This window comes from Anopheles ziemanni, chromosome 2 (assembly GCF_943734765.1).
Source record: "Anopheles ziemanni chromosome 2, idAnoZiCoDA_A2_x.2, whole genome shotgun sequence".
NCBI lineage: Eukaryota > Metazoa > Arthropoda > Insecta > Diptera > Culicidae > Anopheles > Anopheles ziemanni.
Genome location: NC_080705.1, coordinates 17667348 through 17683352, shown reverse-complemented (window position 1 = coordinate 17683352; position 16005 = coordinate 17667348). Strand labels below are relative to the sequence as shown.

General features: G+C 48.6%; 2 protein-coding genes across 2 annotated transcripts; one reads left to right on the top strand and one right to left on the bottom strand.

The window, feature by feature from the left end:
* The first annotated feature begins 3564 nt into the window (after positions 1–3564).
* On the top strand, positions 3565–4385 carry LOC131293087 (uncharacterized). Its single transcript, XM_058321167.1, has 3 exons — positions 3565–3763; positions 3835–3849; positions 3967–4385. Exons 1-3 carry the CDS (start codon positions 3565–3567, stop codon positions 4383–4385), a joined length of 633 nt encoding a protein of 210 aa, XP_058177150.1.
* A 1134-nt stretch (positions 4386–5519) lies between these two features.
* LOC131293086 (chondroitin sulfate proteoglycan 4) lies at positions 5520–15633 on the bottom strand. Its single transcript, XM_058321165.1, has 10 exons — positions 15564–15633; positions 13520–13716; positions 13215–13445; positions 12221–12622; positions 10892–12150; positions 10668–10827; positions 9052–10602; positions 8680–8980; positions 8244–8609; positions 5520–8173 (listed from the first exon to the last, which is right to left on the bottom strand). Exons 1-10 carry the CDS (start codon positions 15631–15633, stop codon positions 5520–5522), a joined length of 7191 nt encoding a protein of 2396 aa, XP_058177148.1.
* Between the last annotated feature and the right edge of the window lie 372 nt (positions 15634–16005).

Genomic DNA, 16005 nt, shown 5'->3' with positions numbered 1-16005 from the left:
TCCGGTAAATACCGATTCATTGACCTTCGCTGGAACAACATTTTGTTTATTCGTTGCTTGATTGTTTAAATAAGTTTTTACTTAAAATCTACTATCAGAATTAATATTGAAAAAATCCAAATATTGAGTTAAATACTAACGGGAGCAGCCAAAAATTACCATACGTCTTTCTTTTGATTAACGCTAATTGTTTAACAAATCATTCAATTTGTCTGAAGTGAAAGTTTCTCCATGTCTCCCCCGAATTTGTTTGTTTAATCGAAATATTTCGTAACAATTATACAATAAACTGGCGTAGATTTGAATACTAAACTTTTTTTATAAAAACATAGTACGGTATCAACACGTGGGCTGTTAACACCACTGCGAATTCTGGAAAAGGCCATTTTTAATATTCTATTGTACTTTCTTCGAATTTCAAAATTCAACGTATATTTTTTTATCCCCGATAACCAATCGATTGTTGAATATTCTGATAATGAACACAAACAATTAGCATTGTAAAGACACTTTTAATTTCATATCAATAGTGTGGTTAAAAAATATAACTGCATGATCCAGGAAACTCATTGAAAGAATCTTTCGTATCGTACTATAGTTTAGCAAAGAGCTCAAAAAACATCTAACTTGGGAAAGCTACCTGGCATTTAAGGCAGATTGTTTCTTACAGCATTACCAGATCCATTATGTAGAAGGTCAGAAGTATCAATTATTTCGAACGTACGCTTATCGTGCCATTACGCTGCAGCAATGTGTAGCAAACCGCTGTTCGTTGCTGTACAGCTTAACGTAAGTTTAAATGTTCTCTATCCATTCTGTTGCGGTTCTCCAGCCACATTCGTGCCGGCAGATGTAGAAAAAAAGGCCCAATAATTACACACTTCCTGCAAATAACCTCGATTCTTTCCGATGGGCGATTGGATTGGAAGAAAACGCCACGCTGCCGGGCTCATCTCCTTCCGTTCGGACAACACGGACAATTATCTTCCCGGGGAAGAATAGTTTGTTAGTTTGTTTCTTCGACAGCTTTTTCGTCCGAAACCGGGTGGCATGGTGATATGCGGCAGGTGGTTCTGCGAAACCGGCAAGTTTGGTAAACATTTCGTGACTGTACGTGTTGTGCTGTAAAGAAGTTAGCCCCATTCGACGGGAAACGGGTTGCGCCTTAGAACTAAGAACCGTCGCTCGCGCTTTGCATGACTAATCCAGTTCAATAAACAAATAAGGCGATGGGGGAAAAAAGATAAATAAAAACCTGCCACATTCCTCACGTCGGTATTCTGACTAAACCGATCGAACGACGATCCCCGGACTCCCATTTTAAATACCCCATACTCCCACCCCCCCAACGAAGCTGAACAGATTATCCGCTCGCCATCATGATCAGCCGGGCACGCGGTTAGTTATCCATGCTTCCTTTCCTTAGCCTCCAACCGCGACCAGACATTCTCTTTCCTTTGCACAAAAGATGCTTGGGTGAGTCCGGACGAGAAAAGAGTGAGATGTTTTTGTTTTCTGTTCCACCCTGTATTTAACGTTATGTACCGCGCCGCAACAGCAGCTTTGCCAGCGGGTCAAGCACGTCTATGACGACCCCGTCCTAACCGGGCGGAGAAAGGTCACATTCTTGCCAGGGGGAGCAGGGTGGAAATTGTGGAACCCTGGGTTACCATGCGCGCGGGGATGGATCCGGTTACGTATTCACACCGTTTTCTCGAGCTTCCCGCATGACGAAATAGCGCAATCTCGCCGTGCCGGCCAGTTATCTTCCACTATTCTACACATGACTGAGTTTTCCCATCCTCTCATGCGAAGTATGCTGCCTCGGGGGTGCTTCGGAATGTTGTTGTTTTTTTTTCAACCTTTCTTCACTTCTTTCCATTCGCTGTCTCCCGTTTTACCTGGGTGTCGATGTTGTGTGCGGGGTTCGTCGCTTGCGGACGCGTTGAGCTTTTTTGTCCGTGAATCCGTCAGCGAAGCAGGCTGTGATGGCTGGCTTACAAACGTAACGGATTTGTGGGTGCTTTGTTCTTCTTCGATTTTATGCTCGATCAAGAAATACGATCACTTTTGCACCGACCGCGATCGGATGTCACATTAGGAGGCTGATCGGGCGCTTTTGTGGCTTGATGAGGGTGTTTTTTGCTTGAGGTTTTTTTTTCTATTTAGTTTTACACTGCTTGATACAATAACTAAAGCTCTTTATTGTATCATTTCACAAACTATCAAGTATCTTCGATCACATATCGTTCACATATCACAACATTCATCTAACGAAGCAAACTGCGTAGTAGGCACTCTCCGCAATTAATCTATAGCACAACTGAGCCGTAGCAAACACTCCAGCACTTTTTCAAACCATCCCTCGAGTCGCGCAAACAAAGGCCCGGCCAAATTACAAAGTAGCCCAAAAGCAAACGGCACACCGAAATGCCAGAGAAGTTTGTTTGCTCAAAACGGTACACCGCTGGTAAACATCACAAGGTGTTGGGCGCGTTCCTTTCCCTTCCAAGGGTGCCTCGGACTGAGTTGGACAACCCCCGGTGGGTTGACCTCAAGAGACACGACTGTACCTCCGACGAGGTACGAAAACAAACTAACATCACCAATGCCACATTGACCGTGGAATGCTGTATTGCGATGTGTCGTTCTCTGCCCCAGCATTGCTGTTCATTGATGGATGCGAAGCTTTCAGTGCTTACGTTGGTATGGGTATTTTTATGGGTTGGTGCTATAATGTTTACGATCATGCTTGTGGCTGCAAATGCCTTTCTCTACATGAAATAAAAATTGGATTTAATTTTCCATGGGCATTTCATCAAAGCATCATTGTGGGGAAATGGATTATTTCCTCTTGCTAGAAGTGATAAATGGCATTGCTTCACAGAAGGCGGAAAACTAATATGAATAAATTTATTTAAAATTAAAAAAAAGTCTCTCGACAGTATTATAATAAAGATCTAGACCAGTTCGCTTTGATTTGAGATCGCCATAAAAAAAACATTAATGCTTCTCGAGGGGTTGGCGCAGCATCATCGCATCCCCCACAACTACCTGTACGAGAAAAAAGCTCAAGCGACGAGATACCTGTACGCACGTCCATTCAATTACCGCACCTGTGCGCCAGCACCCATACACAGGCGGTTTGATAGTTTGTCGAGCACAAACATGTTGCCAACATGCACATAGGATAGGCAGGTTTACGGTCGGGCCGTTTACGCGAGCCACGGAATTGTATAGAAAGTGTTGAGCGGTCCCCGCGAGCTGGCTGGTCAATTTTTCCGTACGTGCGATCTCGTCGCGCTTCTCAGCTTGCCAACGTGAGCATGAGTCATCGCTCGATTAGGTGTATATCTTGTTTTTTTTTTGTGGAAAAAGTGATCGAAAGCATCACAGAGACACAGCATAAGTGAAAAGCGAGTGAATCCGAGTGTGAGATTTGAAACAAAACACACAATTTTCCTGGTTTTTTAAAACCCCTGCTAGTGGAACTGGGTGGAAGTGATTGTTGACGCGAGCTCTGGTGACAAGAATCTAATGAGAAGAACGATGCTCTCGGACAGAATGGTGCCTTCGTGGCTGATCTTGGTCGTCTTCAGCATTACCACCGCGGTTGTGATGAGTTCTGTCCGGGCGGAACGGTGCGACCAAGGAATTTCGGTTTGTTCCGTGGACCAGTTCTGCGACGAGCACAGCTACTCCTGCAAAAGCTGTAAAGTTATTTGTGCCGATGAGAGTCTGGACTGCAGGGATAAGTGCAAAGGTATGGGATTTAAATGAACTAGAACTGGATGGAACATTCTAATCGTAAATGTTTGTCGTTTTCTTTTGCAGATTACCTCATTTCATGTGAGTATAACTTCGTCCATTGTCGTAGTGATGCATTGTGTTTGCGTGTGAGCGTTAGTATGTTGATATATTTACGAGCTTAAAATTACGTTTTTTTCGTTCGACATTCTTTTGCAGCGCTCAAAACATCCGCCCGAATCAACACGATAACGATTGGTGTGCTGTCCGGCGTGGTAGCGATCCTCCTCATCGTAGTGTTTCTATTGTTTTTGAAGCTCAAACGTGTCACGATCGTATGTCCCCGGCTGCCGTGGCAAACGAAGAACGATGCGACCCCCACCGTGGCGATGACGCACGAAAATCCGAACACGAAAAGCCCCACGAGAACGCCGAAGAATCCGGCCAACCTGACCAGGCAGAACACGCAGCAAACGACGACCACCGGCACGCCGGACCAGGATGTGGAAAATCAAACCACCATCACGACGGTCACCAGCAACCGCTACCCGGCGGAAGATTCCACCGAAGGGCTGGCCTACGTGAACCACGCGTGCAACGTGACGCCAACCAGCAATGGTTCCGCTCCTCGATACTAGAAGGAATTTGTTTTGATGCGCAAAAGCTCCCGAAATTCAAAGTCACAGGATCGTCATTCACCGTGGAAACTGGTTTTTTTTCCGGTGGACGCAAAATACCTGTTGCTTTTGCGTGGAGTGACTCACAGTGTGGTTAGCTTCTTTGAAATCACCGATATATCGATCTTTCTACTACTATTCTAGTCTTTTTAGCAGTGTTATATAATGTGCAGACACACTTGCGCACTTTCTCATCTCTTTAAACCTTACGTTTGTGTACTTTAAACATCGCGTCACGAAGCCGGAAAGCAGAAGACGAATAATTTACTTTCACTTTACGGATACTATCCGTGTCAACGTTTGATGGAAGCCATCCACTCTAGCATCAGCAACAACGAGGACGAGGAAATGAAAACCATTCTATTGTTTGATACGAGATTGAAACTGTGTGCTCGATGTGCCGATAGGATTAAGAAATAAGAAGAGGACACTGTTTTGCAAATAGCGATAGGGTTTAAGTGTGTAGACGTGTAAAGTTGTTAAACATTAATACAAAGTATTAGTAACTGGAAAAGAAAACGTGGCAATGGATACTTAAAAACGAAACGTTGGAAGATGTTTAAAAAAAATAGAAAGAGTACCGCAATAGCGTAGGTTTGTATGTTTCCTTCAGTATTAGACACTTAAGCAAAACGAAAATCACTTAAATGATTGAAACAATACCCCATTATTAGTAAGTGTATGTAAGTGCAAGATATTATAGATTAGGTTAGCCCTACCACTATCTGAATATGGAGATTCGGAAGAAACCATAAACTTCGTGTAGCGTAGAGGAATGCTGCAATGGGGAGATCGTAGAAATGCTTCCAGTGTTGAATTGCATAGCAAAGATCGATACGAAACACTAAATGCCCCTTGCCCAAATGGCACGATTAGCAGAGCGATCTGATCCCGATAGTTTTACGATACCGTCCCGTAGGTAGTGTAAGCATTAAGACAGTGGGAATATAAGATATTTTTAAAATATACCAACAACACATCCATTATGAGCATAGGGTTGGACTTTGGCATGGTCAGATGGCGAGTACTCTTTGGTTTTATTTACAGTATACGAAATGTACTACTCCACAGGCGCGAGAGCCCATGGTCGCTACGTTAGACCCAATACTGGTTTCGGCGAAGGAGTGGATTCGCCTTCGCAAGCTGGGGTGTCGACTGTGGTTGATGTGTCTGCTGTTGCTGCTGATGCTGTGGAGGAAGCAGTTGCTGGTGTTGCTGCATCAGATGGTGCTGCTGGGGTTGCGATATCGTCGAGTAGTTCACCTCCGGACCGACGTCGCACGAGGAACTCCACTCGTCGTTCTCGTCGGCACCGTACCCGTACCTTCCGTAGCCGTGGCCCATGCTGGGCAGCAGCTCGCCGTGCATGTCCAGCAGATCGTCCGGCTCTGAATCGAGCTGGAGCGTGTTGTCGAGGCCCCCGATCGGGATGACCTTGCAGTGCGGGATACTGCTGATGATGGGCAACGGTGTGGAGGAGTTCGTCACCGGGAGCGACTCGTTTTCGGACGGTGTGTACATGCGGTTGTTGAGGGTCATGAAGTCGGGAGGTCGCGGCAGCGACGGTGGTTGATCCTTGTCGAGGCCGGCTTTGTGTGATCCCTTCGAGCGGCACTTGAGCAGCAGCACCGTGATGAGGATGAGTACTAGCGCCGCAACGGCGACGCATACCGCGATCAGGTAGTCCAGCGGGATAGCTGCGGATTCCGTAGTGACAATGTTGACGTCACTCGTGTCGTGCGATCGCGAAGGAGAGTAGATCTCGACCGGTACCATCCCCTGACCCGGTTGGGCCGTTTTCGTCGAGAGCACATACTCGAAGTTATCGTTGATCGATTGGAAGTCTTGGTTGAACTTGCGCGCTGCGTAGTAGATGACGCCACTCTTCAGCTCCTTGTAGGTGAACGAGCTGATCTCCTTGTCGCTTTGCTGCTCGGCGTAATCCAACCCAGTGCTTCGGACGATCTTCTTCAACCGCCCATACTTTGGCCGCCGAGTGATCGTGATCTTCGGATTGTATCGGTTCAACTTCAGCTGCGCTGGATTGTCGAAGATGAAGGTCGAGCTGAGCCGAACCCGATCGCCCGGAGTGATCGTGATCGGATTGATGATGATGAACGGCTGCACGACCATCGCCACCTCGATCAGGCAGGACGAGGTCGTATCGGGGATGAACGCGTCCAGCTGGAACGTATCGTTCGAGCGACTCATGTCGGTCTGCATGTATCCTATCTTTCCGTCGTCCAGCTGGCGTTGGGTAAACTTCGAGATCGGTTTGTTGTTCGAGATGATGATTCCACCGAGCGGGTTCTTCGTGATGTTGTACATGATGCGCCCTTTCTGCACATTCGTCTCCACCGACACGTGCTGTGCTTCGAGAATGCCCAGGTTGGAGCCCTGCTGCACCAGGATCGGGTGGCTGGTGTACCCGGGCAGTATCGTTATGGGAAGGATTTTGATGTTGAATATCTCGTACGCCGGATTGTACTTGCCGTCCGAAACGGTGAAGTAGAACGTGGTCGACTGTGGTGTGCCGGAGTGCGTGTAGATGATGCGATTCTCGTTGATGTCGGCTTGTGTGAACTTGTTACCGTAGGTTATGATATCCTGCGGGTAGCCTTCGTCCGAAATCTTCAGCAACACACCGAGGTTCGGGCCGCTGATCACATCGTACACGATCTCACGCGGGTCAGTGTCGGCATCCTCGGTAAGTAGGTGCGTCGAGGTGATGGTTTCGTTTTCACCCTCGATCACCGAAATGTGCGGCGACGGGGTGAGCAGATGGAACGGTTGATCGTTGACTGGGTTGATCGTTACCGGGATGGTTATGTTGCACAGAAACAGATGGCCCGGTACAAGAAACACCGCCAGCGACACTTTATCCTCGACCGTGTCTGAGTGGTCGTGCTTGTAGATAACCTTGTTCGAGTAGAAATCATTCAGCGAGAACCGGTTCACTTCGGCGCTTTCGTCCTCGAGCTCCACCAGGCCGTGCGCCGGTGGATGCACCTCGATGTACAACTCCGGTGCGGCGATTCCTGCACGCGTCTCCAAGTACTCCAGCACCTTCGAGAGATCCAGTTTGATCGGAGCAGATTCACCCTCCTCGATGGTAATCCTTGGGACCGGTAGGAATCGCAACAGACCGCCAGATGAAACTGACACGTCAATGTTGAATATCTGATCCACCAAACTATTCGACAGTGGGGCCGTCACGTCGAAATAGAACGAATCGTTAGTCTTCAGCTCCACCATCGCGTGCGTGTGCTCGTAAAACACACGCCCATTCTCCACGTCGTGCTGGGTAAACTCACTGATTTCGTTCGAGTAGCCAAACTCCACCTGCTCGTACAACAGCCGGCCCATCTGGGGTGGAACGGTTACGACGTACTTCACGTCCCGGTCGTCATCCGAACATTTGTAGTGCAGTTGGTCCGGGAGGATCTGCTTCCGAGTCATGGGAAACACGTGCAACACTTCGTTCCGGATCGCCTCCAGGGCGACGGGGTTCGTCACGATATGCAGCACGCCCTCGGAGGTGTTGTGCAGGCCATCACTGACGTAGAACACTACCTTGCCGTTCTGGTTGCTACTGTCGTGAATAAAGAACACCGTGTTCTCGTTGATGTCCTGCTGCGTGAAAGAGTGCGTCTTCTTGTTGTAGCTATCCTTGAACGCCACGTACCCTCCGGACATTTGTTGGATGTGAAAGGTAAGGTTTTCCGGTGGTGTGTCGTAGTCTTGAGCCACTGGAATGAAACAAAATGACCTTAATATAGTAATGCCCCCTCCAACAATTAGAGTCCTTTTGCGACTTACTTAGGTCGTTGCTTCCAATCATCGATTTCCCTCCTATCCACATGTGCAGCCCGGTGTTGGTTACCAATAGTGGAACTTCGTCGTTGATCGGTAATATCTTGATCGCCAGCTGAAACGGCACACTCTCCTTGTTCCGACTGAGCGCCACCAGTCGTATCGTGTCGGACGAATTCTCGCTTCCATTGTGTACGTAAGTGATCACACCCGCTTCCAGCTGCTTCTGCGTGAACCGGTTCACTTTGGAGGACTTGCCCGCCCGTATGCTTCCGTGCAGTGGATGATCCAGGATTTTGTACTCAAGGATTTTCCCGACATAGTATTCCGAGTATGAGACCATGTCTTCCGGTTGCAGCTGTACCGTTTTTCCTGCAAGAAAGATTGATTCAGAACATGATCATTCAATTTAGAGTCCTGAGATTAACTGAAATGTGCGTACCCTCTTCAACAGTGATTTCATTCGTCTGCACATACAGATGCTCCGGGATGATCACGATCTTCACCATCAGATCCCGAAGCCAGGTGATTCCGTTGGTGACATCGAACGTGAAGTAATCGGACGACTGATTTACACCCGCCTGTATGTAGAACATCTTTTCCGCGTTGATCGTCGATTGGTCGAATACTTTCGAGTTGTACTCGTCGTCGGAGGTGATCGATTGGATCTCCAGGTATCCGTGCTGGGGTTGTGTCGTAACGAGGTACGTTATGTCACCCGGTGAAATGTTAGGGTGGACAATCTAAAATAGAAAGAAAAAAGGATATCATTTTAATATACTCCCGTTGTACTAGTTGCTCATAATTAGCTTACCTCAAGTACGTCCCTCGAAATGATCACACTCGTTGACTCCTCGACATATAACGTTTGATTGCGCCGTATCCGAAGCTGTTCCCAGTATGCTGGTGGGTAAATCCGTATCATCACCTCACCCTCCGTCCATACTCCCTTCGTTCCGACGCGATACTTTATCCGGTCCATGGAAGCCACGTCGCGGTTCCAATAAACGATCCGGTCCGAGAGGACATCGGCGTGCGAGAAGTTCGACGCCGTTGTGGCATTGTTGAGCCGATGCAGCTGCCCAGAGTCAAACTTCGGAACGAACATCTTCAACAGCCCGTTGTTCGGTCCGTGCATAACACGGTACTCGATTTCGTGTGGTTTTGCGTTCAAATTCGTATCAATGTTTAGATCGCTGCTCGTAAGCAGCACGGCACGTCCTTCCTGCACGATCGAGGCGTTACTTTCGCGCACCCTCAGAAACGGATCGGATGCTTCGATCTCGAGCGAACCGGGAACCTCGTACAACCCGTCGGTGACGATGAACGAGATCTTCCCGTTGTCGGTTCCATTATGCAGGAATAGCATCCGACCGTGGTCCAAGTCTTCCTGGGTGAATTGTTCGATCGGTTTGCCAGCTCCATTAGAGTTCCGGTATAGCTCCCCGTTCGTGCAGCTCACCGAACGGTACTCAATGTCGTTCTGGCGGGTTTCAATATCCGGATCGGAGTACTTGAGGTCGCCCGCCGTAAGCAGTTTCGTTTCGTCGCGTACGATGTGAAACACCTTATCGAACACGCGGTACGGTCCGTTGTCGTTTTGCAGCGTGATCTCCACCTGGATCTCGCAAACAAACTGAAAATCGGTCTCGTCGTCGGAAAGTATCAGCAGCCGGAAGCTGTCACGCGTTGACTCCGAATCGTCGTGACAGTAGTGGATGTCCCCGAGGAACAGATCCTGCAGTGTGAACGTGGCGATATCCTTCGCCTCAAACGTCCGAGGATTAAGCAGACAGATCTTACCGTGCTTCGGATGGTGCGTCAGATTGAACGAAAGGAAGTTAAACTTGTTGAAGTATACCTCAAAGTTCGTCCGCGATAAGGCCGTCCGGTTGCCTTCGTGCACGTACAGCTTCTCGCGCTTCTGGTAGATGATTTGCTTGGCCAGGTAGTCGGGAGGGGTGTAGATGAAATCGATCTTCCCCTGCACATCCTCACACTCCGGCACCGCCACGACGAACTCGAACGTATCGACGAAGCTTCCGTACGACGAGTGGTACGTGCGGTACTTTATCAGGTTCTTGTCCAGCTCGTGCTGCGTAAATGAGTGCCCGGGTTTGGCCGTTTGCGGATGGCCCTCGACGTAGATTACGCCGAACTTTGGCGCCGTCACGACGGTGTAGATCACGTTCCGGGCGAGCGTCACTATCGGCGTTGTCTGATGGTAGAGAAAATCCGGCCGGATCGTATTGTCTTTGGTGCTGATGTGCATATTATTCTGCCGGACAATGCCGATGCGTAGCTTCGTAAAGGATATCCGGAAGTCATACGTCGGTGTGGTTACAGGACCCAACGATACCGTGTACTGGAAGAAGAAAGATCTCCCTTTTAACATCAATAAATTCAAAGGTTTCGTTACGTCTAGCTTACCTTAAACTCGTCATGTTGGGGGAAATCCGTAACGTGAAGGTAGCGTATTTGACCGAGCATCACCTGGCTGCTGCTGAAGGAATCAACGTTCACCCAGGAAGAGTCCACGGTTCGCAGCTTTTGTAAATTTCCGTACAGTGGAGATTGGACTACATCGAACCTAAGATGGAAATCAAAGTAACCTTAGACCTCACAACATTTGAATAGTCCGTTTAAAGACTCACTTCATATCGACATTGTCTTCCTCGGCGTTCGGAACAAACGACAGATTGTACGGCGTGATGGCAGCGGCCGATTTGTGTATCAACACCAGTCCCGTGTTGTTGATCATTCGCAACTGAAGTGGCAGCACGGAAACACGCATCGAACTAGCCGGGCTTGTCTCCATCCCGTCCGACACCTGAACCGTGAGGTCAAAGTGTGAGTCTTCCGAACCCTTCGTGTTGATGACGTACGTCACACTGCCGGCGTTGATGTCGGATTGCGCGAACGTTGTCACCGGTTTCCCGTTAACCTCGATCCGGCCCTGTTGGGCTTCCGAGTTGGGACTCATCAGGATGGTGTAGATCAGCGATTCCGGTTGGCTGTCCGGATCGTCCGCATTGAGCACGTCCGTTCCGAGCGTCTTCGGGATGCCCTGAGTGATCCGCAGATGTCGATTGGGCGGGAGTTGTAGCACGGGAGGATCGTTCACCGGCGTCACGTTGACGTGCAGCACAAACCGATGCTTTCCGGACAGGTCGGGAAGCTTGGAATCGCGCGGTACCGACATCAGCTGCATGTCGATCGTCATCTGATCGGTCGAATGTTCATCCCCATTGTGCGTGTACTTCACCTTGTCCGTGCTGAGGTCGATGTGCGAGAAAAACTTGGTCTGCGTTACCGTACCGTTGCTATCGGGACCGTACGAGGAGATGGTAACACGGCCGTGCTTTGGCGGTTGTACGATATGGAAGATGATCGACGCCTCCTTGATGCCCATCTCGGGATAGTCGAACAGGACGCCGATGAACTCGCGCGACAGAAACGCGATGCCACCCTCCATCACCTCCATCGGGTTGATTTCGAGCAGCTCGAGCTCGACGCGGGACTGCGAGCGCGTGAAGATCTTGTACCGCTCGCCGTAGTCCGCCTTGATGCAGTACGCCTGGTCGCAGTAGCAGATGAAGTCCTCGATGCCCTGATGCTGACACTGCGAGCTGATGATGCACGGTTGCTTCTCGATGCACGGATACTGCCACACGCAGTCCACCGTGACGTGGTGCGTGACGGAAAAGTTCGGAAAGCCAACCTCCTGGTCGTCCAGCACGACATTGCGCATGCAGCCCTTGAAGCTGGATTCGGTTTCGCGGATCAGCTTCATCGATGCCTTCCGGTGCCGCTCGGCATCCAGACCACCGATGTAGAAGTCTTCCTCCAGCTCGATCGCCTGACTGCTCCCGTTCGCGAACGTCGCACTGTTGCTCGTCTCATCGACCGCAATCTGTAAGATCAACCAGAGGATCAATGATTTGTCAATGGCATCCCGGCAGACCCCACGCTCCCGTACTTACATCGACCAACATCGGACTGTAGGTAATCGAGACGTTGTGCCATTTTCCGTCGGAAACGTTCCGATCCGGTATCAGCTCGACCGCGTTCGAGCCCTTGCCCACCAGCAGGCGCAGCTTGCTCTGCACGATCTCCAGCATGACGTAGTCGTGCTTGGCCGAGCGGGGAATGTTGCTCATCAGCGTGCCGAACGGTTCGATCGTGCGAAACTCGAAGCTCCACCGGTCGCCGGACCGGGAGGCCGGTTTCCGCAGCACGCTGTAGCTGTCGTCGTCGAGGAAGCTGATCGGCACGTCCCGGTCGGCGTCGAACTCCGGCGAGCAAACCCACGACACGTCCTGCGTCGTGGTGTGGTGCGTCCCTTCCCGTGCCCGCTTGAACACGTTTACGTTGTTGAAGAACACCTTTGGAAAGAAGGGAGCATTCATAATAAAAGAATCTATGTAAATCGGGCAAAGCGATCATATTTCTTGCTAAGTAAGGGTTGGTCTGTGTATTCAACAATTGTTTTGGGATGATTAAAAATACTTTAAAAAAAAAACAAATATTTACACAAGATATGCAAATATGACCTAAATAAATGAAATGAGGATCCGTGACAAGAACATGAACTGTAATTTACAAAAATGATTAAACATGAACATTGGAATGGGAGACTCAAAGAAAGTGCCTACATAAAAGAGTTTCTTATAAACAATCCTAGTAAAGCTGTTATTAAAATATCTCCAATTAAGAACAAGTTTAAATTAAAAATGCTCCTTTTGCCCTTATAATAGGAATATTTTAAATGGTATCTTCTAAATCAAGCAACTTGATACCTAATGAGAAAACGAACTGAACTGATCGAAAATAATAACAAATGAAAATGAAACTGATAAAACAAAGAGCTAAATCAAGTGGTTTTGTACAGAAAATACTCATAAAAAAGGTATTTAAATTACAAATAGATTAAGTTAAGCATATAAATCCTTCCAAATGCTTCTTCAGCCGACTTACATCAGCAAAACACCCCCGGAAACTCGGTAGCGCGCTCAGGAACGGTTCGTTGAAGTGTCCCCTGCCGCCAAGGTGCACCCCCATGTGCAGATTCAGCTCCATCACCTTCGGTGGTAGGGTTTTCGTCGCGAAGTACTCATCGATTTGCAGCGTCAGGTTGGCGGTGTAGCGCGAAATCGAAATGTCATGCCATTGGAGATCATTGATTTTCAGGGTCACGGGTGACCAAAGCTGTAGAAGAGCCGCATAACAACATGTGTGTAAGTATCTCGTTTTAGTAAGAGAAATATCGCATAAACACTTACATCAGTCTGATAGTCGTCTATCTTGAAGCTAAACCTAATTTTGCCCCCCTCGATGCAGAGCAGGGCGTAGTCGGTGCGGCCGGCGGTCACCAGAAGGAGCGCGTTGTCCTGGCGCGTCCGAAACCGCAGCCGGATGTTGGTGGACAGCTTGGACTCCTGCAGGGGCATCGTGACGTGGCTCGCGCCGTAGAACGACACTGAAAGGGTGAGGGAAGAGTGATGAAAATTGCCATAAATCAGCGATGCAAAAATAAACAACACTCGTTTGTAGGAGTGGCGTGAAAATTCGGGCCCTTCAGGAACCAAGCATTCTCCCTCAAGAAGGGCAGGGAAAAAGTGTGCAGCTCGATCGAGGTCAATGGAAGGTGTGAAAAGCCGATAGCAGGGCATTCAACAGGAGTTTCCTTCCACCCTCGACGCCGAATTTTGTTATAAAGGGAGCCCTCTTAAGAAAAATTGAGATCATGTTGAAAGCGACGCTGTTAAAGTGGCAAGGAAGAATACCAAACACGAGAGCGTGAGTTAGGTCAGGACATGAATATAGCACGGCATGTGCTTTGGTATGTCGCAATACGTGACTAGGAAGGGCTAAGATTTGTGCTAAGTGTTCCCAGAGTCACGTAGCGGGGATTTATCAGAATACAAATTTGAGTCGAGTTGTACTTCGATCACAAATCAACGTTTGGAAGACAGATCCCCCTCCGAGGCAACAGACCTCGTCGAGAGTTCACTGAAGGGGAAATAAAAACAATACACTGACGAAGTTTCCCGGAGTGTTCTGTTTTAAATTTAGTCTTCCGATGTCTTCCGCCCTGACCGATCTTCCCCGAGTTACGTCACGATCGAGAGGGGTCCGATTGGAACCGATCGCTGACATGACACGCACCATGTGCGTTCCATCTTCGACACAATAGGGGCCACACCAATGGCAAGCGCCATGTTTTCGGCCTTAGAAAACAATTGAGCACGTTCGATGCGCAACTCGAACACCATCATGTCTGAGCCGGCGATCCAAAACCGCGGTTAATGTAAACGACCTTGAATTGGTTGGCCCTCGCCCCTCGCCGGTTTTGGCACCACGGTAAGTGTTTTTCCGGGTGCGGGAAGGAAATGGAGTGCATCGAGAGGAATGTTTATGTATACATCCATGCGGTCCACGCGCGTTGTTTGTTTGGCTTTGTTGTTAGGGAGGGTGGGGGGGAGGGAAAACCGTTCGCGCCACACAACAGTGCGCACCATTGTCAATATTCGTCAATCGACAGCGACCGATGACGGACGGATGAGCCGACCCAGCGCGCCCAGTCCAAACTTCTGGGTTCTTCTTTTTCCCCGTACCGCCCGAGGCGAAGCACATTAAATGGTTTACGAAGCCATTAGGTCCAAATGAGAGTGCTTAAGCTTTCAGCGGGGAAATCTGGACTTAATATTTCCCGAACGATACACTCCATAATGGAAGTGAAGACGGATGCGAATGGAAAACCGTCGACTATCGGGAGACATTCCATTGTGTTTAGTTCGTAGCACATGTGAGTTTGTTGGATGAGCTATGTTAAAACAAAAATTATACAAAAAATTAATAAATAAAGAAAGAAAACTCATACGAAACCAAGGTGAAATATTTATTTCCACAACAACAACTATGAAAATTCAAGTAACACCGCGGAAACCTTTCAACAAATCTACACCGGTGTCAGTTTCGGTCGGTGACAAGAAAAATAAATTAAATTAATTCCAGCACGCGTTTCAACGTGAAAGCGTGGCTCCAGGGAAACATCTGTCGCCTTTCCGAGCATTTCCCGGTTTCAACTGGGCCCGCTTCCTGCCATATGACATCTTTGTTCATCAATCTTCATGATCGTTAAATTTTACTTTCTCTCCCTCGTCAGAGCCTTTGGAGTTGGGGACTCGTTCGAAAACGATGCAACAATTAAAACCGACCCGCCTCCGTCTCAATTTGGTGTTTCCTCTTTTTCTCAGTGCACCAAGAACTTGCTGTGCGTGATTTGCCAGATTTTAAAAGTCCTGCGGCTTGCGTGTCACTTACCCTTGACGGCGTCGATGAGCGTTAGGCAGAGAATTAGGATAAATATCCACATTCGTATCCGTCGATCCATGGTGTGGCTTTCGGTTGATGATGGTCGCTACGGGTTGTAATCTCTGTAGGGGAGTCAACCCCAACAAAACAAGGTGAGCCGCTAAGCAATGTATAGTACGGTTCGTCGGGATGGCGTTTGCACGAAAATCACGATCGTTCGCCCGCTGTTGAGGTGCATTTCCTTCCGTCGATCACGCTCTCGTTCACTTTGCACCAAATTGTTTGCTATTCCGAACTGCATTGCGACTGCATTTTCTCATCATGGCCACTTCACCACCATTTGTCAGGGGCACACACTTTTCGGGCGATATATTTCACAACTTTTCACACCGTTATCTATCTTGCCCAATCTGTTGCTCGATCGCATCAACCTAGAGCCAGAAATGGACCA